The 26503-nt window shown below is 38.4% G+C and overlaps 3 protein-coding genes across 6 annotated transcripts; all 3 read left to right on the top strand.

The window, feature by feature from the left end:
- The first annotated feature begins 941 nt into the window (after positions 1-941).
- Positions 942-14375, top strand: sez6l2 (seizure related 6 homolog (mouse)-like 2). Its single transcript, XM_088008266.1, has 17 exons — positions 942-1231; positions 1556-1684; positions 1780-2010; positions 4010-4143; positions 5177-5369; positions 5773-5958; positions 6050-6233; positions 7321-7484; positions 7595-7789; positions 8824-8962; positions 9754-9950; positions 10178-10372; positions 10540-10734; positions 10834-11025; positions 11787-11825; positions 11994-12111; positions 12938-14375. The coding sequence occupies exons 1-17, from the start codon at positions 1174-1176 to the stop codon at positions 13074-13076; spliced, it is 2688 nt and encodes an 895-aa protein (XP_087864392.1). The 5' UTR covers positions 942-1173; the 3' UTR covers positions 13077-14375.
- Positions 14376-15719: 1344 nt separating this feature from the next.
- On the top strand, positions 15720-20112 carry kctd13 (potassium channel tetramerization domain containing 13). The gene is made up of 7 exons (XM_015009174.2): positions 15720-16143; positions 16526-16786; positions 17001-17170; positions 17696-17785; positions 17963-18015; positions 18109-18304; positions 18710-20112. The coding sequence occupies exons 2-7, from the start codon at positions 16549-16551 to the stop codon at positions 18953-18955; spliced, it is 993 nt and encodes a 330-aa protein (XP_014864660.1). The 5' UTR covers positions 15720-16143; positions 16526-16548; the 3' UTR covers positions 18956-20112.
- A 660-nt stretch (positions 20113-20772) lies between these two features.
- hirip3 (HIRA interacting protein 3) lies at positions 20773-25270 on the top strand. 4 transcript variants are annotated; one of them, XM_088008265.1, is made up of 8 exons: positions 20773-20917; positions 22207-22327; positions 22561-22708; positions 22996-23364; positions 23454-23605; positions 23789-23936; positions 24488-24586; positions 24931-25270. In XM_088008265.1, exons 1-8 carry the CDS (start codon positions 20844-20846, stop codon positions 25113-25115), a joined length of 1296 nt encoding a protein of 431 aa, XP_087864391.1. In that variant the 5' UTR covers positions 20773-20843; the 3' UTR covers positions 25116-25270. The 4 variants fall into 4 exon arrangements, with proteins under 4 accessions (XP_087864391.1, XP_014864670.2, XP_014864671.2 ...); XM_015009184.2 differs by having other exon boundaries at positions 24928-25270; XM_015009185.2 differs by having other exon boundaries at positions 23451-23605.
- The last annotated feature ends 1233 nt before the right edge of the window (positions 25271-26503 follow it).

The raw sequence follows: 26503 nt of genomic DNA, 5'->3' as shown, positions 1-26503 counted from the left end.
ACAGCTCAGCTGGCTTGTGTTTACTCGCCACATCGGCATAAACATCCACCGTTCAAGGGAATTCCTGGCGCAAAATGTTTGCCGTGCATTATTAAGCAGCGCATGCAAGCGGAAAAATCTCTTTCTAGCGCCTGATCGAACATCTCTGTCAGATTACCTTGATGCACCGTGGAGCTCCGCGCCTGACAGCTTCAGCACCGTGTTGGTGGACAGCTCCAGCTCTCCAGCAGACAAGAGATGTAAACTTCTGCAGTTTCACCGTTCGGCCGCTAGGGCGCACTTGACGCTCCAGCACAAATGCCCTCACATCTTAGCCGAATGCGTCAAGCACACGGTAACCAGCTAGAGGCAATCTCACCAGTACAAACACAGCAGTGTTTACGGCCTTAAGCAACGCAAAACCAACTGAGATACTAGAATTTTAAAAAAGTAAAGAAAAGAAAGAGGAAAAAGGGCAGTGGAAGCATCCTGGAATACAGGTAAGCAGTTGGCACCTTTTTATTGTTGCTGCGGAAACAACAGCGGTGATGACTGATGTTTAAAAAAATCGTCCTCCGCACAAAGAGGGCCGGGTGATTCTCCCTCGAATAAGCCCCACCATTTATGTCACACACCTGGCTGGTATCTTTGACAGAGGAAACGCCTCGAAGAGCAGCGGAGGAGCATTTTTGATACAACTAACAGGTTGGAAACAATGAAATTCAAGGGGAACCTTCGGAGACGATATGGGCTCGCTAGCTGGATTTTGGAATAGCGCATTTTTCGGCGCGTTGTTGCAGATTTAGATGGGAAATTGCAGAGGAGGGAAAGCCTGAATATTTACACCTTAAAACCGAGTGTGTTTCTGTGTTATAAATTTACGACGTCGGTGGCAATGCTTTGCATACTGACTTCTAACGTCACGTTTCATTCCACGCATAAATTGCTTTAGGGGAGCCTTTTACAGCATCATGTCGACATGATCCGATTTCAGTCTATTATGGCCTGTTCTATGTAAACATATCAGTCAGATTTGCGGTGACTAATACATTGTTGGCCTATTCATTACCACTGTGTGATTCCTTTGCCTCTTGTTGCTACTATGAGCTATTAATAAGGCAGAGAAATGTGCAAAAGTACAAAACGCTTCCTTTGGATTCTGCTTCCTTTAACCTTCTCAGGTCATTTCGAAACATGGGGTTCGCACACCTCGCTGTGATGTTCTCTGTCACCATGATGCACATGGTTTCAGGTAATTTTGTTTGTGTTCTCCAGTGCATGCACGTTTTTGTTTTTTTTGTTTTTTCATTTTTGCTGCATCAGTCTGATGCTTGTTGTTTTTTCTCCATTTAAAATCTAAAGGCAACGACTCCACTTTTTTAGACTTTTGACTTATTCTAGACTGCAGTTATTCTGCTGAGGGGAAATTCACATCACCACAACATGCGCTAAATAATAAAATGCAAGCAAATGACACACAGTGTGAATAATTAAAGACATATACACAATTTTGGAAGGCACTGTGTTTTTTTGCATTGCAAATAACAAATGCAGTAACCAGTGTTGATCGTTTCAGGTATGACCTTTATGACTCCGGAGTCTGATACTTCACCGACGTCAGCTCCAGACTCCTACCCACCAGGTGAGCTGATACACGCTGCTCTGCAAAGTAAAGAGTACCTGGGACAGGTTTCTGGAGGATCAGGTATACAAAAAACAGAAAACACTTTGCTTGTTAGTTCCGCACGTACTTTATTCCAAGAAGGGCCCTCACGCATGGGAAATTGCATTAAACTGAAGCCGTTAACTTTGCAGGTACCACCACCAATCCGACACAGGCGGTGCCTGGGCTTGGGATGGCCGAGTCTACAGCAACAGCCATATCACCAGGGCTCCTCACCACCGCTTTAGGCTCCTCTTCTGCCGCGGGCAAAACCGGATCGAGGAGTCCTATGTCTTCGTTCCCCTTGGAAGAAGAGACCACCACCACGCTGATTACCACCACCACCATAACCACAATGCACATGCCAGGTACAAGTTTACCCTCACTTGTTGTCGCCTTGAAAAGCATGATTTTTTTTTTTAACAATATCTTCCTGTTTTATTCTGATGATGATAGCAAATATAATTGAACTGCCAGGATAGTTTTTGCCAGGTTTTTGCCATTTCAAAACATTGAATTTGTAAGCCGCTTTATAATGAATTAGTTGGTATACTTAAGGTCTTTGCCCATTTATATCCAAACTCTAAAGTCCTGGCTGATGTCTTAAGATGTTGTTTCACTATTTCCACATAATCTTCTGTCCTCATGTTGTTATCTATATTGTGAAGTGCAAAAGTCCCTTCTGCAGTAAAATACCTAACACTATGCTGTCACTCCCATACGTCACAGTTAGTGCTTTGTTCTCAGGGTTGCAAGCTTCCTGGTGATTATTATGGCCAAGTTTTCTCAGAACACAGGACATGTTTCAATGAATAAGGTCCTTTCCTTTGACTACTTTTCCAAACTGTTACATGGCTTCTTTTATGTTTCCTCGCTGGCATTGCAGTGCCAGAACATTTGCTTTTAGTTTTCTTAATGTCTGCATTGGCATTATCTAAACCAACTAAACCAACTGCATAGTATGTTTGGAGCCAAGTATAAGTTTGCTATTTTTTTTTTCTTAACCTAAGAAGATGCTTAGGTTAAGTTAGGTTAAAAATCCAGTCCAAAATCATAAACACACTTTTTTTTCATATTTGTGCTCTAAAACTGTGCACAAATGAATTTACAATCACCTACCAAACTATCCATACCACAAACTTCAATTAATATTTTGAGATTTTAAGGGAAGGACCAACCAGATTAGTGGACATGTGGGAGAACTTTTTTCAAAATGTTTTAAAATAGAAATCTGAAAAGCTCTGCACCCATTTGCATTCAACCCCCTTCACTCTGACAGCGCTGAATAAAATACAGTGATCGATCCAAGAAGAAATGTTGTAGTTTTTTTCGCTCGATAATTAGACTTTACCCTGGGTCTGTGAATCTCACAAACGTGACAAAATATGGAAAAAATTCAAGGAGTATGAATTTTTTTCACATTTTGAGTTTGAAGATGACAAGTTGCTTTCCAGCTTTGAAATTTGATGCAGCCCAGAGCAAGAATAGAAACTGATAATGAGTTAGATATGTTTTATTTATTCCATAATTTTTACCCTGATGCATAGAGTAAAGTCAGTACCAGATATGGAGCACATAACATTATTATTTGATGAACATATAAATATTAATAGTGGGACTATCCTTGCCTGCCTGTGGTCTGTCAGTCAATACTCTGCCTTGCGACCGGCATGGGGTGATGGAGACGATCCAGTGCTAATGAGTGTCAGAAAAACAATTTGAGACGCACCAGTGCAGCATTTCTATTGGCCTTCGGTGCCTGCGCAGCTCTCATAGTTTGTGATTGAGAGCCGGGGAGAGAAATGTCATGTGAGACAGATGATCTCTGAGGTGTGAGCGTGCTTGAGATAAAAAGACAGGGGGAGCGTCACCTGGGTCCCTCAAGTGTTTCATTTTGCCGTCAGTGGTCATTGTGGTTTGCTGATCTCATGTCGTCTGCAGGAGATATCTCAAGCATGTTTGCTCACCAGCAAGAGTTGTGCCTTAAAGTAACGCTTCAGCTGTCTTGAAAATGTTCTTGCCGCGGCTCGATTGTGCCGTGGGGCATACTAAATTTGAGTCTGCAACAAAGCGTTGATTGATTTGCAGTCACCCCGCATGAATCTGCAAACGGTGAAGAACAACTAAAACCAATATGGACGAGTGGGGATAAAGCGAAAGCTGGCCTAACAATGAGAGCATTGCTTGAAAGAGACACGTTGGACTCAGTTCTTACTAAATTAAAACTTTTTCAGAGCTCTTGATAGACAAAATTAGTAAAAGCAGCCAGTTTTTAGTAAAGCTTGCCAGGATATGCTGTTTTTTTTATCATAATACACATTTTGACTCATTTCTAATTCCTTTTCTGTTACCTCTCTGTTTCTACAGTGCAGTGCAATGCCACGATGTCAGCAATGGAGGATTTTGTTGAGTCTCCTGATCCTGGATCATCGTCCTCATTTTCTACTCTGGAATGCACCTACAGCATTACTGTGTATCCAGGCTACGGTGTGGAAATTCAGGTTGTGTGAACTGAAAAGCCTCACGGCCCTTCAAATTTATGAACGTTTTTTTGCTGCAAAGCAATTTATCGATTTGTTTTATGTTCACTTTTAACAGAATATATAGACAAAATAATTCATATTGCCAGTTAATCGTCTCAAACGTTTTTCTGAAGAACACTTTTCATGAACACAAGAGCAACACAAAGTGTCTTAAGACATTAAAAACTGATTAACAAAAATCATGTCAGTTTCAAAGAAACCGATCACATGATCATCGTTTTTAACTAAATAGACTGATAAATAAGATAAGGCCGTTGTTAAGGGGAAGTATTATGTAAAATTAGCCTTACATCATGTTATAATCTTATTCCATCATCAAAACATACTTAGAGTGTTCCTTCATGCACGGTTGAAATCCTTTAATCTCCATTGGCAACCATTCAGGTGTGCAAAATGACTTTGTGGACCTAGCACCACCTTCAAGACGAAGCTCCTCCTCACAATGTGCTAGTCCTTCAACTCCCCCACTCTGCTCCTTCAGACTAGCCAGCAGCAATTAGCAAACACCTGGTGGAACTGCAGGGGTCATTAGTCGAGTTACTTCTCAGGGAAACGCTGGTAAATACGTTCTTGAAGGGTTAATAGAGGAGCAATGTTGTGATGACTTTCTGGAGGCGGAGTTTCAGAAAGAGAGGGAGTTTTTAAAGCGACAGAGGCCCAATTTCAAGGCGTTAATTACAAAGTTAATTTTTTTAAAGACATATTTGATTTGATATTTAGTTTACAGAAACTAAATATAATCGGATATTCTAATTTTCAGAGCACAACTTAGCAAAGATTGCAACATAAAACATAAATCAACATGGAACAGATTAAAGAAAGACTATATCATTCTGTTTAGACTACAATATGAATAGCAGGTTTCAAAACTGTCCAATTTCATAACCAAAGGTGAAAATCAACACAGTAGGATTAATGCATCAATAACTGAGTTTCTGAGTTATTATTTATTTAGCTTAGGATGTGTAAATCTTCTTGTTTCGTCCTCCAGGTGAGGAAGACAAACCTTTCAAAGGAAGAATCTCTGGTGATTATGGGTCACAGCGGTGTGGGGCCGGAGCTCTTAGCCAATGAGACGCTGATGAAAGAGGGCCAGGTGATCCGCAGTACCACCAATCAGGTTTCCATTCACTACCGCAGTCTCCGGCAGTCCAACCATGGCACATTCAGCCTCCACTATCAAGGTAGAATCACTTCTGTCTGTTTCATCTCACCATTAGGCTCTTTAAAAGAAAAACTGAGATCAACACTTTTACAGTTCAGCTAAAAACTTGTGACATACCAGGTAGCAGGTTCAGTGGTGAATTTATACTCCATGCAAATCTCGTGATTAGGAACGATAATGAAGCTCGACAAAGATAAAGAAAGACATGTAGTAGATAGCCTGTCTTACATTGTTATGATCAGTACCTTGCAGATTAGTTGAGAATGTCCACATAAAGGTTGAGTGGATATTTAAATACTATGACAAAAGACATCATATTTTCACATTTTCAGAAGATTGAATCATTAGGAGATGTTCCGATGTAGTTTTAAACTATTTTTACATCTTCCGCATTCATTTTTATTCTACCTATTTCTTGCCAGCCTTCCTGCTTTCCTGCCCTTTCCCCACTTCGCCCGAGGGCGGTGGAGTGACGGTGACAGACATCCATCCTGGAGGTCAGGCGCACTTCCACTGCGATCCAGGTTTCCAGATCCGCGGTCATGAGGTGGCAACATGTGTCAACACGACGCAGCCCCACTGGAGCACTCATGAGCCTCAATGTGTTGGTGCGTACGACGATTAAAATCCGTGATAATGACACAGGCGGTGGCCGATTTACGGTTTGTAGAAAATACTACTTAACATTTTTTTCACCAGTTGTGTCTTGTGGAGGATGGGTTCGTAATGCAACTGTGGGACGGATACTGTCACCACCTCCTCCGCCTGTCAGCAACCACAGTAATGGAAATAATCTGAGCTGCCACTGGCTGATAGAAGCCAAGGAGGGACACAGGCTGCACCTGCACTTTGAGAGGATCGCTCTAGATGAAGATGATGACAGGTAAGCTTGGAGTTTGAGATGCCATATCAATACTCTTGCTTATCTGAAGTAATAATTGCAGAGTGAAAAATGGATGAGGGGAAAAATAAATTTTTATTGCTACAGAGAGTCTTTCCTACGACCGCTCTTCTCAGGGTATTTAGGTTTTTGCTTTGATAGTGGCCCCTGTAGCTTGAGCTGTTGTGGAGTCGGGCCTGGGCAGAGTTGATGCTTGTGGTCGCCAGGCTAGTATGATTCCTCGCCCCAAGGGCTTCCTGCACAGAATAATAATCTCAAAGATTTCCGTTTGTACTTATTGTTAGAGGAAAGTCCTTGTAGCTTCATAGTTATGAACCGTCATGATTTAAATGTTAGTTTAATCACGTGAGGTATCCTGAAGCAGGAGGGGTTTTCCCCAAGCAGGTCTGCTCTGTTGTATGAAAGGTATGCGCGAATACGAAAGTGCTGAAATTACGTCTGCTCAGCTTCGGGTGAAATATGATGGAGACTTACATGATATGATGGAGACCTCTACAAAAATGTGGAGGTGCATGAGCAAACATCATATCCTAGAAATAATATGAGAAAAAACATGAGGCCAACAGGCAGATGCAGGGATGATACGAATGGTACATGTGCTCTTACGCCCAGCTCAGTGTATCAACTATACACCTAGCTTAATCCACCTTTGCTATCACTTTTACTTGTGTATAGAAAAACCCTATTTAAGATAAACTACGCTTACCCTGGTGGGAGAGCAGGTAAAGCCTGGTAACCCACCAGGCTTATAATACACTGGGGGAAACCCTGCATACCAATGCTAATAATTCTACTGTTCAATGGTTGCTTGTAAGCCCAAAAAATTTTACTTTGCACTACCAATCCCCAGTATTGATTTTTAATGGCCACAAAATGTACCATCAAGACCATTAAGTAAAAATATTTGGGTATTCTTTCACAAAAAAAAAAAAAAGTCAAAGGAGCAACAATGGTTCAGAGGCCAGCATGTTTTACCAGATAATCACTTTTCCTTTTGCTTTCTAACTGCGGTCCTTACTGAGACAACAGTCATAGTATTTTTGCTCGTTTATGTCTCGTCCTGTTCCAGGTTACTTGTCCGCAGTGGGAACAGCTCCCTGTCCCATCTGCTCTTCGACTCTGACCTCGATGACGTCCCAGAGCGCGGGCTGCTGAGCGAGGGCTCCACGCTGTACCTGGAGCTGATAGCTGATTCTTCCTCCATCCCTCTGCTGCTGGCACTCAGATATGAGGGTGAGCGGGGTCTTCAGATGCTAAGCCTACTTCTTTTACCTCATTTCTTTTTCCAGATTCCGCCACACAAAGGAGAGCTAGGAATGATCTTTTTCTCTGTGTGTCTGAAGCTTTCGACGATGAGCATTGTTGGGAACCCTACATGCCTCATGGAAACTTCAGCAGCAGTGACATCTCATATCAACTGGGCACCATTGTCACCTTCAGCTGCTCTCCAGGCTTCGTCATGGAGCAGGGCTCAGGAACCATCGAGTGCGTTGACCCCAGCAATCCCCATTGGAACGACAGTGAGCCCGTATGCAGGGGTAAGTTTAATCCATGAGCTGTGGTTGTGCAACAAAAAGACAGTTGGGAAGTCAAATTTTCTTTTATAAATCCTATGTTTTAATTTTCCACATACCTAGGGTAGCTAAAACAGCAATCTGTATTTATTTGAAGCACATGATGTTTTCAGCATGTCTATTTCTGGGTGTTCTCACTGCATCTTGATAAGATGGGTGCCTGAAGCTGCAGGATGTTGGATCCACAGTGATGGCGTGGTGTGAAAACGTAGAGCAGCATGAAACGTATGACTCAGAACCTTAGCTAAGCACTAAAAGCTAAATACCGTCTTCAATTTTTAATTCCAGAAAAAAAAAAATATTTAGCTGCAGGTCTGCAGGGCCTTTGCAAGATAAATGATTAGATGCTAATAAGCTGAATCCTTGAGAATCCATGCAGTAGCAGAAAGGGTACAGAGAGGAAACTGCTAGCAGTACCTATGATTAGTAATACCTTTTTACTTACAGAGTGCTCTGCACTTGTTAGCTGTTTTAACTTACACTCCCTATGTCTCTGAAATATTTATTTTTCATCCTTCAGATTTTGGTCTCACATTTAGGCTTCTTCTTAATATCTTAAATTAGTTTTACAAATATTTTGGTAAGCTCTCAGAGCATTTTCAGTGGACATATATTTGCTTACTAAGCTCTAAACCCTGGAGTAGTTATTATTCTGCCGTAGAAAGGCTAAAGCCTGATTCAAGGGATGGACAAGTGATGTGCACATTTTTCCAGACTCCATTTTCCACAGTTCAGCATGGTTTTTTTTCTGCCTCTTAAACTATAAGTAGAAAAAAATCGCAACGAATAAAACTTATTTTTAGGTACAAGATTAATGTGCTCTTCATTTTTCTTCCATTGATCACGAGGCCAAAAGCCCATTCACTAATGGCTCCATATGTTCTCCCATTAATCACGTTCGATTCATTCAAACGTTGTTTTGTAATCTGTAATTTACTGATTCCATGTTTATCTGTCCAAATTCTTACCTAATGCTGCTGTCTGCTCTGTTCTTTAAGCTTTGTGTGGAGGAGAGCTGACCGAGCCTTCTGGTACCATTCTGTCCCCTGACTGGCCCCAGAGTTACTCCAAGGGCCTTGACTGTATTTGGCAGATCCATGGCAATGAGGAGAAGCGAATTGAACTGGAGGTCCAGATGTGAGTATGCTAACAAACATTATAGGGGGAAAAGTTAATTGAATATTATTCAGTAATTATTCAGATTTTGCGTCTGTTTAATAAAAATGTAAATACAAATCTTGCTTTCAGCAAAAGAATTGACAACTGTGGCAAAAATCTTAATTTTTAATTTTTTTTAGAAATTTGTAAAACTGCATGAATCTGCAAATTTGACTTTTTAATACATTTATTTTTCCTATGTCCCATTTTAGAGTCCCAAATTGTGGAAAAAAAAGCCATTACTTAAAGCATAAATATATTTTTATTTAGATTTCCTAATAATTACTAAATGGTATATTTCATTTTTTCAACAAAACGGGCAATCGCAGCCCATTGTGTTAATTTGTAGTAAATTAATTTGAAAGGCTACATTGAAAATAATAACCTATTTGTTGCAAGTGGCTAGCTATTCAAAAATTGTGAAATATTATGAATATGTGGTAATGAAGCATAATGTACAAACTTGTAAAAACATGTTAACATCAGCATATTTATGATGCCCCAAAAGGAGGAAAATGAGGTTTACTGGTGAACAACTGCACAAAAGAAAAACTGTTTCATTTCCAAAACCAAATCCATATCATAGTTTTTATTTAGTAATTATTAATGAAAGACATAGATAAATAACTTCATGAGTTTGTTTTATAAAAACCAATTACCTGTAGTGCCATTTCCTTTCTTCATGTTCCTCTAAGCCATAAAACAAAGCAGAAAGTGGGTGGATTATTCGACTTAAAAAGAAAAACCCTTTCTGAATTTCTTTCTTTCAGCTTGAATATTCGTCACACTGATGTGCTGACGGTGTTTGATGGACATGACGTCATGTCTCACGTGATCGGCCAGTACATGGGCTCTAAAGAGCGCTTCCAGATTGTGTCTGGGGGGTCAGAGGTCACCATTCAGTTCCAGAGCGACCCTGATGATTCCAGCTTCATCCTCAGCCAGGGATTTCTTATTCATTATCGTGGTGAGTGAACTGGAAATCCAATTTGCTTTACCATATGAGGCTTGTTTAGATTTGTTTTACTGATCAGTAAAAAAAAAAATATTTTCTTACACTGAGTCTCTCTCTCTCTCTCTCTCTCTCTCTCTCTCTCTCTCTCTCTCTTTCTCTCTTTCTCTCTCTCTCTCTCTCTCTCTCTTTCTGTCTCTCTCTCTCTCTCTCTCTCTCTCTCTCTGTCTCTCTCTCTGCAGAAGTTGAACCGAACGACACATGCCCCACTCTTCCTCAAATCGAGTTTGGCTGGATCAGCTCATCCCACTCTTCTCCTGTGAGAGGCAGCGTCCTGACCTATCAGTGCCAGCCAGGTTATGACATCAGCGGCTCAGACATCATCACCTGCCAATGGGACCTGTCCTGGAGCAGCGCCCCACCCACATGTGTTAAAGGTAATAGGATAATAGAAATTTGTTTTTTTTTTCACTTTGAAAAAACATGCTGTGTAACCAGACGTGACTGAGAATAGGATGCTACACCTCCTAAGGTTTCTTGAGCAGATTTTTAAAAAATATTTTTCGATAGTTTTGTTACTTGTGTCTGACTTTACCCCTCACAGTGCAACAGTGTCCTGATCCAGGAGAGGTGGTGAACGGGGCGCGCTCTGTGCGTCCCGAAGCCGGGTTTGCTTTGGGGACAGTCGTGCGCTTCTCTTGTAATCAGGGTTATCAACTCGAAGGGCCTAGTCAAATCTCCTGCTACGGCCGTGACACTGGTACCCCTAAATGGAGCGATCGCAGCCCGAAGTGTGTCTGTAAGGTCTCTTTTTGTCTCTTCCCCAACATTGCTTGTCTTTCATGATGGCTGCTGATGCCAGTCTGACAGTAAGAGTCTTTTTGTATGTTATATGCAGTGAAATATGACCCATGCCCAAACCCTGGAGTCCCTGACAACGGCTACCAAACTTTATACAAACACAGCTACCAAGCCGGGGAAACTCTGCGCTTCTTCTGCTATGAGGGCTATGAACTCATTGGAGAGGTCATTATCACATGTGTTCCTGGACACCCATCTCAGTGGAACAGCCCGCCACCCTTTTGCAAAGGTAAAAGTTGTATTTCTTTTTGCTGCTTGCGTCTTTTCCTGCCACACACCTTCTACATCTAGTTCTTCTTTTCTAAAAAAAAAAAAGGCCTTTTTTTTTCTTCTTTTCACAGATGTTATCATGTAAAACACGTGTTGCACAAGTGTGCTATACAGATAAACTTGACTTGACTTGATAAACAGGCTCCATGAATCTGCTACTTTGTTTTAAAGAATCTCAGGTTCCAGGATAAGGATATGTGGCACTTTGGAAAAAACACTTAAAATCTCTATTTTACATGGAAAGTCAAACAAAAACAATACTGACCTTTGTTTTAAAGAATTTCTGTTTTCTATAAATGACTTTTGTTCAAGCTTGACCAAGGTAGGTGCTTAATATCTTCAGAATAAACGCTACGAACCAACACCAATGTCTGGGGAATGGCTATATTTTCTTCCATAGATAGCCTTCCAGGAAATCAGTATAAATGTCGTTCAGGAAACAACTGATAGATTTCATTATTGTTTCAATGGCATCATGGGTGGTGAGCCATATCTCCCATTTTGTAAACTACCACCTATCACTGATCTGGATCAAATAATAGATAAAAAAAAACAGCATACTCAGTTTGGGTCATGAGTAGTTTTAATATTAGAAACAAGATTTTTGACTTCCTGGTGTGTTTGGTTATAAATGTAATTTACTCTTGCATGTCACTGCTTTAGGCATGAAACACACCTGAATGAAAGCAAACTGATGAGATCTTGTTTTACTGTTCTCAGTGGCATACGAGGAGCTTTTGGACGACCACAAGTCAGAAGGTGATTTCTCATCTCAAGCATATTTTAAATCAATTCCTACATCATTAAGAGCTGCTGTCTGTGGGATCTAAATGTGCTGCTTTAGGCGTATTTTTATCACAAAGTGAAGGACACTTTGCATTAAGGAAGACAGAAAATCATCACAATTGACGTTTGACTGTTTTGCAGTGTCCCAGTCTTTCGAGCCGTCCCGTCAGATCCTGAGTGAAAACATCGCCTTGGCGATTATTCTGCCCATCATTCTGGTCATCCTCCTGATTGGAGGCATTTACATGTACTATACAAAGTAAGTTATGCTGTTAATTAAAGTTAAAGGTTAATAGGCCATGTTATTAAAGCAGAGCAGAAATTAACCCTTTCATGCGTAGTGGTCACTACACTGGACAGCTGTCTAAAAGCCATTTGCTTGTGCTTCTTGTGGATTTTTGTGTTATAAATGCACTGAAGTGGACACTAATGCATCATAAAATACACTATCAACTACTGGCCATCAGCTGCAAATGCAAGAAATTATTTTTGTTAAATCCAATATGGCCGACAGACAAAAAAGCGACCCGGTCCCTCCTTCTACTATAGACGACTCTTACAAGTAAAAAACATATTGTTACCTGAAATAACTCCTAAAGAACAATACTACTGATGTATTTTTCAAATAGCAACTTTGTATTTGGAGAAAATTATGATTGATCACCTAAAAAAAAATAAAATTAAAATAAAAAAAATTTTTACAAACCTTTTTTTTTACCTTTTTTATGCCTTAAGAAAATAGAAGAAAAAAAAGAACTGGAAAAAAATCCTGACACAAAGGATTATAATTCATACATGAAAGGGTTAAGGTATCAAATTCAAAATAATAAATACATGTTAGAGATAAATAAATCAATATCAGTTATTTCATTTTGGCAGCAGTTGTTGCTTTTCAGTTCAACATAAAAGCAGGTCACTATATGTAGGCTATATATATATATAACATGTTTATATAATTTTATAATACTGTTATCCATAGAGTTTTCATAGTTTTGGATTTCCATTCTGGAGTATTCTTAGATTTAATACTGCGTTTTTTAGTTCTGTGCCTCAGTTTTTTCACTCAGCGCATTTGTCTCTTGTAGCATTTGCAGACTAGAATGGAAGCCTCTCTTCTGGAAATCTCTCTCTCACACACACTCCTACAGTCCCATTACCGTCGAGTCGGATTTCAACAACCCTCTCTACGAAGCGGGAGTAAGTAAAGGAGCCATCACTCAATGAAATTTGTTCATTTCGCTCTCAGTCTCTAAATGTTCCCAGTTTCAAAGCTTAACGTAATCAGTTTGTTTCTAATGTGATCACAGGACACGCGGGAGTATGAAGTCTCCATTTGAAGAAGAGCGTTTCTGGGTGAGAAATAAAATCACCGAAGCATTAAATTCTTGAAGAAGACAAAGTCTTTTTGTATGAAAAGGCCTCACTCCCCCTATATTACTTGCTTTTTCTTTATTCTTGTGTTTTGTTTTGTTTTTGTTTGTTTTTTTACCATCGCAGTTTGTAACTACTTTATATTGATTGTGTTTCATCTGCCAAAAGTGAGACCCGGGTAATAGTGTCACTTTCTGTGTTATTAGGACTGGTGCCTTATGAAGGATAAGAAATTGACTTCTAAAAAAAAAATTGTAGGCAAAAAAAAATGTAAATGAAAAAAGGGGGAATTCTTTTTGTTTTCAGTTATTATTTTGTTACAAAGCTAAAACATTAGAGAGCATGGCAATACTTCAGTTGAAGCAATCAAAAGTTATGTTCATGGTCCTATTAAAAAATGCTTAATATTTGTTTTTACTTTCTAAAGCAACTCTTATTATGTTTCAGAGTTTTGCAGCAAAGTGAAAAAAAAAACTCTTTTAAAACAATAAACTTCTCCTTCGTTTTTTTCTCACAGGTTGTAACAAATTCACACTATTTGAATGTAAATATCTGACTTAATATATACACTTGGTGGCAGGAGGTTATATATTTTCATTATATACACATAATGAAAGTTCTGTGCCAAAATATAATGTTAAATAATTTAATGTCTCTTAGTGTTTCATCCGTTGTTGGATTAGTGTTTACAAAGGCAGTGTTTATTTTATTCTTTGCTGTTCCTGCCGTCATCTGCAATCTGTCGCACCACATACTGTATAAGCAAAGGTGAGGACATGAATGTCATTACGCTTCGAGCATGCACTGATTGTAAATTATATTGCTTTTGCTCAATCTCTTACATTAACATTATAGTTACTGGCAGGTATCATTGTTATCAAATTTGATGTTGTATGCACTACGTTGATGAGAAACTTTAAATCTTGCCGCTTGCTGTGATGCGCATTACGTATTTATTTATAAACGATTGTTTGAACGGTGAATTTTAGACGTTCACTGGGCCAAATGAGGGATTCCTGGAGACTGTTGATTTGTTGACTTAAATCTTCTATGATCATCAGCGACATTTCTTTGCTTCATATATAAATACACTTTTGAAGACAGTGAATCATTTGCAGAATTGAAAATAAAGTCTTTGTTGAATGGTGTAACGAGTGCGCAAGTGTGTTTTCATTTTTGACATAACTGGGACTCCTACTTCACATGTGAACACACAATAAGTAAATAAAGTAGTGTCTTTTTGACACTGTGGAAGAAACATTAAAATGATTTATGGATTTATTCCATATATTCTATTATATACTTAACGGCTGACACTCCTGGGAAAGATGTGGATAAAAGGACTTGGATAAACATTGCAACAGTATATTCTGATATGTTTGGCATCATTATCCTGTTGAAAGACCTAACAGCCCATTTTTAGTTTTTCCGCCCGAGTGCATCAGCTTTTTCATGTTTTGGTGTTTCATGCATCCTAACAGGATTCTTTGGGAGAGAACCGGGTTCACTGCACCAAATGTCAGTCACCAAACATAATAGAGGACATGAGACACTTTTGAGATATTTATACTTTGTTTTATGCCAGACCTACCTGGAGTGTCTGTTGGTGAAAACTTAATCAGTTTCATTTCACAATAAATACTTAGTTGCATTTCTTCCCAGGTCTTTTTCTTGACATTCGTCTAAAACATGGATAGATAGCAATAGCATTTATTTATTGTTTTTGAGATTTAGGAAACCCAAGATGTACTGAGAATAAGATCACTCTAGTTTTCTAACAGTAAATATTTATTTTTATTTATTTTTTTATTTTTATTTTTTTTTTTACCCCTATAGTTATCCTGCGGCAAGATGATAATTAGAACTTTATTATTTATTTCAAGTTGTGTTACACCTCATAAAACTCATACTTTGTTTTGGTTCCATGTAGACGTGCAAGGTTAAGCAGCTATTGTTTTATATTTTCTGACTTAAGAAAAAAAATCAAAGTATATCTGCAATACTTGAATGACATGTCATCTTGTCCATAGTACATGGATCTCTATTGCGTCATATTTGGAAACCAGGAAAAGTGTGTTTTTTATTTGTTTGATTAGTTTTTTGGTTGTTGTTTTTTTTTTTAGGGGTTGAGGGAGGGCGGGGTATGTCCCGGAAAATTGATAACAAATCCTTGAAAAATAATATTTGGTGTCAAAAAGGAGCCAACGCAGTTTCTTGTGTGCTATGAAAGTTAATCCGATGAAAAATGATGATGTTACAGTTTCCAATTTTAACCACATGGGGGCAGGAAAACCAAAATTCACCACGTAATCACAAATTGCCTTCCTCATGTCAAGATACTTTCAGAGCAACATTTTCCAAAATGTGATGTAATTATGAGTCTTTGTTCTACGTATTTTATCCTCTGATTTTACATAAATAAAGGTTAGACAATCATAACAGACTCAGCACCTGAGATTGACATTAATAAGACCAGCCAGCAGGTGGCAGTAATTCACGTTCGAACTGCAGAAAGCAGCGGAAGAGGATTGTCTTGTTTTTCATTTCCGAGTGACCTATTTAGCTTCTCACATTAGCATCCGTTGATAATCAGCGTCTGAAACAATGGGGAGAGCCTCAGTTGACATAGTAATTTTGGTTTTTAATTAGTTAATTTAGACTGTTCACTACAGATGAAGCGGTACTCAGTAAAATACATCTGTTAGCATGAAGTGAATGTAAATAGAGTAGTCGCTGTTAGCTTGTTTATTTGGGAAGGTGGTTGCCGTAAAAAAAAAAAAAGAATGATGATTGTGCTACTAGCTGCGGTGTAAATGCTTGTGTGTTAATTAGCTTGTTTATGCTAGCCGATAATAATTTCCTGATATCGCTACGCACAGAAAGAGTTTTCACTCTTTAGCACCCTTGGATGTTCGACGTGGTGAGTATGTTCTAACATAAATAGCCTAGATTTAATTGCATGTTTACATTTGATTCGTATCTAGACATCAGTTGGTTCTGTAATGTATTTATTTTTCACGCTGGAAACTAAGGTGCACATTTTAACTAAGAGATTAATATTCCACATAAAATAAAGACCGAGACTAAAAATTGTTTTCCAAATAATAAAAAAAACAACGAATTAATCGCAATTACAGATAAAAAGGTATTCAGATGAAGAGTATATATAAGCCTTTACTTTACTCAAATCCTGAAAACAGCTAAAGTAGTGTCATCATCCAAACTTCACTGTCACTCACCCGCCTTGTTTTTTGTGGTTGATTATGATGGAGGAAATAAGCTAGCCTCCTTCTGTGTTGCAGTCGGGAAGCGAGCCCACAGCCCCATGTCTGCGGAGGCTTCAGTCGGCGGTCATGATGCCGACTCCGTCCGGTCTGCTGTTCCCCAGCCTGCCTGCCACAGCACAGACGGGCACAGAACACCGGGTCTGATGGGGAGCAAATATGTCAAGTTAAATGTTGGCGGCTCCCTGCATTATACAACCATCCAGACGCTAAGCAAAGAAGACAGTCTTCTGCGAAGCATTTGCACTGGCGCAACAAATGTTACCATAGACCCTGAAGGTCAGTAGATGTGTGTCTGACAGCTGCTCATCTAACAGCGCATGATATTGTCTAATGTCCTTATTTGCTGGTCCAATGTGACCTGATCCACTGAAAAAAAAATATGTTGGAACTGTATTACAGTCTATTCTTTTCCCTGTTTGCGAATCTGTTTATTTTTCTGCAGTTTGCAGAGACATATCACTGTCTGAGAGAAATGTTCCTGTTGCCTTAGGTTGGGTGGTTTTGGAAAGGTCCGGTCGACATTTTGGATTGGTGTTGAACTTCCTGCGAGATGGTTCGGTACCACTTCCAGAAGACCACAGAGAACTCGATGAGATCCTGAAGGAGGCCCAGTTCTACAGGGTACAAGGACTAATCCAACACTGCCTCAATGCCATGCAGGTAATTAGAAGAATTGAGATTTTTATATGTTTCGTTATTGACGTGAAAAATTGAGATTTTAAAATGAGCTTGAAATTAATTTTAAACAAGTTTGTCAATGAGCTCATCTAATCTGCCCTAACTAGTTTAGTTAGCTTCAATTAATCTGACTCACAATTTAAATGCAATTTTATTTTTAACAAAATATGAAGTCTGGAATAGATGCTGAAATAATTAGTAACAGGTAATCGCTATTTACTTTCTAATAACAAACAAGCAGCTTTTATTTTATTATTTTAACATTTACGTAGATCTTATTCTTTTATCTCCTCTTATTAGAAATGTAATGATGAATTGTAAGTTTAAGTTATGGGTTTTATTTTTCATATCAATTTTTACTTAGGTTTTTTTAAGTGTGAAGACTTGAGGTTTTTGTTGTTTTCTGTATTGTAATAGATATGTCTCATGCACATTATTATAAATGAAGAAATTTACACATCTTTTTCTTACATATGTAAAAACATTTTTTTTGTCTTTTACTTTTAGAAACAACAAGATGTTTTCGAAAGCGTGTGCCGCATCCCAATGATCACATCAGCCAAAGAAGAGCAGAAGATGATCGCTACATGTAGAAAGGTAACTTAAGTCTAAATGAAGAATGATCAAACAGAAATCCTGTAGGAAATATACTTACTTGCACTTTATTATTCATTTGTTAAAATAATTTTCAGCTTAATCGTTTTTTTTATATTGTTGAGTCATTACAGAAATCTGATACACTTTGCCTCATGTATTCTTGTTTTCTACTTGCAGCCAGTAGTCAAGCTCCAAAACAACAGGGGAAATAACAAATACTCATATACTAGGTAAAAACACTTACTGAACATGTTTTTTTTTCTAGATCTACATTACTGATTATTCTGATTACTCTCCATCTTGTCATTTTGTCCTGTCTCTAGTAACTCCGATGACAACCTGCTGAAGAACATCGAGCTCTTTGACAAACTGGTGCTCCGATTCAACAACCGTGTCCTGTTTGTGAAAGACGTGCTCGGCGACGAGATCTGCTGCTGGTCGTTCTACGGCGAAGGCCGCAAGATCGCAGAAGTGTGCTGCACCTCCATTGTGTACGCAACGGAGAAGAAGCAGACCAAAGTAAGCTTTGTGTGACAGGTTCCAAAGCTGTCGTTGCATGTTCTGGAAGACGACGTATTCACTAGAATAAGTTGTTAAAAATGTGTTCAGTTCTTGCAAAATGTTCACATTTTGTCACGTTCCAAGTACAAACATTGATTAATTGCACAGCACAAGAATTTCTTGTAATGAAATCCTTATACTGGATACTATTCAAGACAAAGTATTTGATTCAAAGGGATTTTCTTTTTTTTTTAATACAAAAAAATCTTGAGTATGGTTCACTTTTGTATTTATCCCCCTTTAACTTTGACATCCCAAAGTAAAAGTGAACAAAGCATTATTTAAAAGAGTAACTTAAAAGAGGAAATATCAGAAATGAAAAAGGGGGCATTCATATAAAATAAATCATATTCATGTTTTTAGGTTGAGTTTCCCGAAGCGCGGATATTTGAAGAAACGCTCAACATCCTCATCTATGAGAACAACCGATCCGGTCCAGGAGGGTTGCACCTTTTAGATTCTAGAGGCTCGGGTTCATCGCTCGGAGCCGGCCAATCAGAGGAGGAGGGCGCAGCGGGAGGGGACAGACGGGTACGCAGGATCCACGTAAGGAGGCACATAATGCATGACGAGAGAGGACACGGCCAGCAAACTGTGTACAAGGACTAACTGTGACAGAAAATATGGCATGGAAGAATTGTGTGTGTTTTTTGTTTTTCTTTTGTATGTTTGCAAAATGAAACATTCTTTGTTCACAGCAATAGTGAAGTCTTTACTTATTTCATGAAATGTCTTTAAGCACTTGCAGAGATCCGGCGGTTGATTGATTTTTTTTTTTTTTAAGTGAGGAGAGAGTTTAGTGATGTTTACAACAAAATCAATTTGCATATTTCAACAGAAAGTGTACAAAGTCAACTGTGACTGAAACTGGTAGAATAATATTTCAAATGTTCATAACCTTCCTGCATGAGCCTCAAAACCCATTTCTCTCGTAGAGCAGACCACCTGCCATCTATTGGGGTGTAAATAGTTTGAACTGGCAGCTTTGTCTGTGTTTTAATGCGTAGGAAACGTTTATCCGGGATGCGATGCGTCTGGTTTCTCTGTTGGAGGACGATGGTACTGCTGCACGGAGCCTGACTGACAGAAGTCGGTGAGGTTGAGCCTCGACATGTTAACACTGGAATTAAAAACACAAGCCATGTTTGTAGTTGTTGAGCAGCTCCGTTTTCTGTGTTTAAATTATTATAAATGCTGCTTCCAGCTTCTTCTTTTTTTTATTATTATTAATTTATAAACTTAATTTATTGTTTGGTATTTAAATTTTGTAAATGAAATCAATCTTTGTTACCTGATGCTTGAGAGAGTTTTGATTCTGCTCTTATTGAGCGCACTCTGAAGCGCTTGGCAGATTTTGAGATTGCTCCTCTAGATTAATGCAACCTGAACTTCTGGCTTTAGTTCAGTGTTTAAAAAAAAGAAAAGAGCTGTGACTGTTATCTCGGTATGTTTTTCTGAGCCATGTTCACTCGTGTTTGCTTCATCTTACACCAAATCACAGGATTTTGCTTCAATTAATAGGTAATGCAGTCTGTAAAAAGTTAAACTAGTCTTGACTGTCATTTCAGGAGGGTTTAAGGTACTTTTATTCCTAATTTCTTTTCTTTTTTTTCTATTCATCACTGGTGGTAACCTAAGCACTTACAAAAAAAATTGAGAAGGAAAAAACACATTGAATGCAAATGGTATGTATGTATGACCTTGGAAAATGCACTAATTTAACTTCCGTCCTGGAAATGTTTGAAATAAATTGCTTATCAAATCCATCTTCTGCTTACTTTCTTTTTTTCTTTAACATATTAAATGGATATAAACCTTAAATGTGGTTGACCAGCTTTAGCGTAGCTTTAGTGTATTGGGGGTTTTTTTGTTTTGTTTTTTTATTGTTGTTGTTTATCCACCCCTGCAAGAATTTAGGAAGTGCTAGGAGGTACCAGAGAGGTGAGGATGGACCTCTCCACTAGGTTCAATATTAGCTTGTTTGTCAACATCCTAATCGAAGAGTCATACTGCCAATGTGAGCCAGAATGTTGTCTAGCATTTGTCTTTGCAGTGGCTCTTTTGGAAAGGATTTCACTTGACAATCCTCTCGAGGCTGAGAATCTCCCTGTTGATCCTTCCACTCGATTTTCTGTACTTGGATACAGAACTCTGTGAAGAACCATCTTCGTAACATTTGGGATCTTCATCATCTTAAAGCCAAAACAAATTCACAAGAAAAAAAAGGCTTGGAGTATATCACCATCTGATTTATGAGTTTCACTTTATGAGATAACTAGCAAGAAATGTTACTCTTTTACGAAATACAGTCATATTTTGATGCTGTTGGCAGAAAAAGCGGGTCTTGTGTCCTGTAACTGCATGGAGAATAGAGTGTGGGACTCAAACGTCAAAACCTCCATTTTTTTTAAAGGGGGCGCGGTTGATTCAACGTCACTTCCGCCTATGTTCGAGAGACCAGCCGCCAAAAACCCAGCAAGCAGGGTAGCTGTTAATTATGGTGTCTAAGAAGGAGAAAATCGATATCCGGAGGTTTATCAAAGGCCAACTCCTTGATGAGCCAGACCTTAGGTACGTTTAACCCTTATTATCATAAAGAAAAATACTAACATTAAAAAATACCCGCTATTTGTGGTCATTATTCATCTCCACGAGTTCTGTTTGTTACTTGCTGTTGCTTCTTTTTGATAAGGAGATGTTTGCCTTAACTTTGACGCCGTACACAGATATTCACTGGTCATTTAGACGCTCTAGTTGCACTTTCTTCTTTTAGTGGTTTAGAGTTCAACCACAAGACTGATCTGTCAATTGGCGACTCAGCGTGTCAGTGTTTTCAATTTATTTTTTACGGTTCAATAGTAATAAGCTGAGCTACCTGTCCTGATTATAGTGTTGTTTGATCTAACTACTCGTTTGAGAAAGGTTTATTTCATTCCGTACATATCAATCGGCCCCCTCTAGTGCCAAAGTGTTGTCACTGCAGAAATAGACCCACATGTTTTCTCTGTTTTGTTTTTTTCTAGAAAATGTTTGCTTGAAAAATAGCTGTTTGGATATGCATTTAAATATTTAACTTGCTGCCAGTACACCTGATTTTCCCCACCGTGGAACAATAAAGGATACATTTCCGTGCTAATCTTTGCTACTATAAAATGCCATGACATAAAAATTCTAAATATTAGGGACATATAATTGTGGTAACTGATTTCTATTGTCCTCTAAGGTATGTTGTTTTGACAGTTCTTAGAAAGAAAGAAAGAAAGAAAGAAAGAAAGAAAGCTTTCCTCTTAATTCTCAGATTGGTCAAGATCTAGTGAGGGTCCAGGTGGTTCCAAATCAGACAGATTTTTGTTTTGGGATGCTCAGGGTGCAGACATGTTTATTTGTTTGTTTGTTTGTTTGTTTGTTTGTTTGTTTGTTTGTTTGTTTGTTTATAATCCTTCCCAAGATTTGTGCTTTGACACAACCCGGTGTTGGAGGTCTGAAGCAAATTTCTGTAACTTTATTCCTTAGTTTTTGTTCTGATATGCATTTATCAGCTGTGAAACCTTAAATTGTACGTAATTAAAGATAAGTAAAAATCAGATGTAGCTTACTTCTGAGTGTCCTGGCAAGAAGTATGAATATTTGTGTACGTACATTTTTTTTAATTTTTTTTTGCACATTTAAAATTTTGATATCTTCTTTACATATTACAAAAATGTTTGACAAAATGTTTTTACTTTTTGTGTGCATTTAAAAAAAAATAATCTATGCTCACATCATTTGTAGAATACCTCTAAACATGACATTCAGTGGAATCATAGATTCATCTGTGAGTTGTTCCATCCTGCTCATCAAAAGTGTTTATTTTCTTTCAGCACACTGACCTTAAGAATATTGAGAAAACGATACCTGGCTGAAGCAGGATGTGAATCATTGAGCTCTGAAGCAAAACAATGTATGAAACAAGTTGTGCAAGAAGAACTCATGAAAATGCAGGTATCTGAAACAAAAGGGTTGTCAAGCCTTTAATTGTTTGCTTCAAAAATATGATTTTTTTTTGTTGCAAGTTGGTGAAGCAAAAGAAAAAAAAAGGAGACAAATGTTTCCTGATGCAGAACACTGCACCTGCATTGGTCGTATTTCTAACGTGCTAGCAGTGTGTTTTTATTGTTCATGCAGGAAGTATTTGTACTTCTGTTTTTGCAGTAAGCAAGTTCTGTTTACTCTAGGAAAATGATGAGAGTGAAAGTGAGCCGGAAACCAAAAAACCACAGAAGAAAAGGAAGAGAGAGAGAGAAAAAGAGGAGTTGGAAAGTGAAGATGAAACCGAATCCACAGCAAAGAAATCACGATCACAACACTCTGGCTCATCATCAGGTATGAATTATGTCTTTTGTTTAAATAGCTCCCATTTAAGTCATTAGCATACTGCTGATTTGTCAATGTACATCATCAACAATTAAGCGAACGGTCCGTTTTTAGTTATGTTTTTATTCGTGGCCTGAAAGAATATGTCACAGCAAAACTGAACTGTCAGAGTGCATTAGAATAACCTGCTAGAACATGAAATTACTGATCTTAAGCAATATGGATACAGCAAATGTGATGTTCATGAGGAGAGGTCACCAAGACTGTTTTCTTTTCCTTTATGACGTTCATGACAGATTCTGAAGATGCGCAGAACCGTGAAGCAGGAAGTCAAAACAAAGAACAAATTAGATCTCAGTCTAAAAGTAAAGAAGCAGCAAAGGAATCAAACCAGGAGAAAAGCAAAAAAGCTAAGCGGCGTGTCAAAAGCGACGAGTCTTCAGATGAAGAGATAAATGAGTCAGAAGAGGATGGGAACGAGAGTCCGAGTCCAGAGGAGACGGTGAAAAAGAAAGTCAGTGCTGCTGAGAGCAAAGAGACGAGACACGTCGATGCAAGTGGAGGGAAAAAAACACCAAGGAGCGACGAGGAGAGCGAAAGTGATGCAGACAGTGAGTCGGAGAAAAGTGAAAAAATCAAGGGTGATTCTTCTGCCAGTGAAAAAGGTAACTGTTCAACATGAGTTTAATATGTTTAACCATTTACACAATAGTATGATTAATGCTGTTGAATGTCTTGTCCTTGTGCCAAGTAGAAGAAAATGCGAAGAAGAAAAATGATTCAGACTCGGATTCATCATCGCTGCCATCTTTGGACGAAGAGAAGAAAAGCGACCCAGAAAAAAATAAAAATGTAAAGATGAAAAAGAAAACAAAGAAGACAGATGAGAAGAACCGAGGCCCAAAGGTGAGCTCTTCGCTGATGCAAGAAATCTCAACCCGAGCGTTCATGATTTCAGACTTTTTTTTTTTCATTATTTTATTTATGATGGTAAGATGACTAAAGAAGGTGCTGCAGTATTGTTGTGATTTTTTTTAAAAAATGTTAAAACATGTCTTCATCTCCTCAGTTGTCTTCTTGTTCCTGCAGGATGAAGACAAAGCAGTCGTGCGACTCAAACGCTACATCGCCCTCTGTGGCGTGAGGAGGAATTACAAGAAGCTACTGGACGACTGCCGCTCCACTCGCTCCAAAGTGACCGTTCTAAAGAAGGAGCTAGAAGACCTTGGGCTCCGTGGTCAGTGGGGATGTGTTCGTCTTTTCACCGACTTCAATCTTGGGGCCTCTCTTTTTAACCGAGAGTACAAAATCATGATCAAACACCTAGATATACACCTCTGTTTATACTGAAAATGCAGAATCATCATCAGCCTCAATCAAGCATCGTAATTTGCTTTGAACTGCAGCATCTATCCTCAAAAGAGGGAGAGGAGGAAAAATGCCTCCAACATTTGAAAGGACAAAGACTGTTTTAAATTGTCAAAGGATCAGCAGACGAGCTCAGACTGACTCTTTTCAGGTTATTCTCTCATTCAGTATCTTCAGGTGCTGGAAAACACAATCTTAACGAGATGAGATATTATTCAGCTGCCAGGACCTCTCTATTTTTCCTCATCTTTTGACATTAGTCAATAAAACAAACGTCAGTGTAGACTTGATTAAATTGCTGTTATTGGAATTTAACATTTATCAAGGGTGGTTTGCTTCTCAAATCACTAAATTCTCTAAATCAAATCACTAAATTATTACTCTGCCTTAAAGTAAAATGGCTATTCCCCTCTTGTGTAGGTAACCCCTCTATTGAGAAATGTAAGAAAATTCGATTGAAGCGAGAGGAAGCTCAGGAGTTGGCTGAACTTGACGTCCACAACATCATCTCCACCAAAGGTACGTTGTAAATATTTATTTTTTTTGGTTCTTGAAGTCACAGATGAGTAAGCGCCTACAATACAAATACTATAATATTACTGTTAGATGGTTGTTGTTTTTTTAAATCCAGACACATTGATCAGCTACTAATGACTTTTGAAATCTGACAAGTTTGGATTTTATTCTGTTCATATACGCATAATAAATCTACTTGTCAAGGACATATTTTTTTTATATCTTCTACCAATTTTAATAACTGAATAGTTGCTTTACTTGTCTTGATCCGATATTGTTCTTATGCTGTTTAATAATAACTTTTGTCCTGCATAAGCTGATGATATGTCTACACTCCTTGCAAGCAGGTCGGCCGAGACGCAGAGGAACCTCAGCCATGCAGGTGCATAAGGAACCTCCCTCCTCTTACCAGCGGACTCTGAACTCTGATTCAGACAGCGACCAGGAAAACGACGCTCCCAAAGGACGCAGAAAGATTTCAGAGTGGGCCAACCTGCATGGGATCATCAGTGATGATGCAGACACTGACTGAACACGGACTGTTCCACTTTTATGCCATTTGTTGTTGACTTGTACATAGTTAAGACTTTCTTTGTTACTGGAAGCTCAATGCTTTTAATAACCTTTTAAGTAAAATTTGATGATTTTTTTTAGTGCTCTGATTAAAATAAAAGTTATGATTTCTGATTTCATTTGATTCTAATTTTATACTTTAAGCCAATTTTACATCTTAGATGCCTTTAAATTTTGCAGACTGATAAAGATTGAAAAATCTGTCAGCATTTCCACAGTTGCCAAAGTATTTTCATGGTTTTAAACTCAAATTACACAATAAAAACAAATCAGTGTGTTAAAGACTCACAATAATGCGATTGGATTTAACAGCAAGAACTTCAACAGGAGTTTATGTAAAAATATGTGTTTATACATTTATTCTACTTTTTTTTATTATGTGAAGTTAAACCAGCAGTTAAAGCAGCTTTAACTGCATGTAACCTTGTTTATATTATAGAACTGCAGCTTAACAGCAGAAAGAACAGAAGACTAGTTGCAACAGCGTAGTAAAAATATATCTTATTAGTGGCCCCCTTGATAGAGGCACAGGGTATGTTTATTTAGTAAGCAAGGACATTTCTAATATTGATCGGTTGGAATTGAAAATTTGTTTTATTGTATACAAACAGTAGGCATAGTTTTGAATTAAAGTTGATATTTTTTGTAGTGAACGTTTTTAGTTGATACGGTTGTGAGACCGTGTTTTTGTAGCTTGCACTGTCGTGTGTGTGTGTGTGTGTGTGTGTGTGTGTGTTTGTGCAGCTCTTACGGTGAAACTCCAGGTTTACTAATAAACCTCACTGTTCATCTTTCATTTGGGGGGCGTCTGCTACAGTAAGAGCTTCAGAGGGCCGAGAATGACTGACCTACCTGCACAAGGTGTAGAGCGTCTCCTCCCTTCACACTGCATGGGCTGTTTAAGGACTATTAGCACTGAAGGCATTCAGCACGCATTATAACGTGATCAATCAGTGATGCTTCATTAAGGACTTTATGAAGTCGTGGCTAAAGTAGACCCCTGACTGTAAATAATCTGAACAGTCATGAGAATGTTGTTTTTATTCTGATGTTAGAAAGTTCTTAAAGTAATATCTACATGGGTTATTGTTTGAGAAAATTATTTCTGTTCTTGTTTAAACCAATCAGTTATAATTTTGGTGGGAGTGTAAATAATCCCAAATTAAGCTCCCTGTTTGTTATATTCCCTTTTTGGCACTTATCGCGTCTGCTACATTATGGCTTTAAACATAAGTACGCTCATCAATAAAACTACGAAATTCTAAGATTCCATATAATTTTACTTGGGATAAAATACCCGTATCCGGAACTTAAGTCTGCATTCAAGAATACGGAACGTTTCGTTGA

This window comes from Poecilia mexicana, unplaced genomic scaffold (assembly GCF_051168715.1).
Source record: "Poecilia mexicana isolate PSO_F unplaced genomic scaffold, ASM5116871v1 scaffold_8, whole genome shotgun sequence".
In the NCBI taxonomy this organism is placed as follows: domain Eukaryota; kingdom Metazoa; phylum Chordata; class Actinopteri; order Cyprinodontiformes; family Poeciliidae; genus Poecilia; species Poecilia mexicana.
The sequence above is the reverse complement of the archived record's forward strand: the minus strand, read 5'-3'. Positions and strand labels throughout refer to the sequence as shown.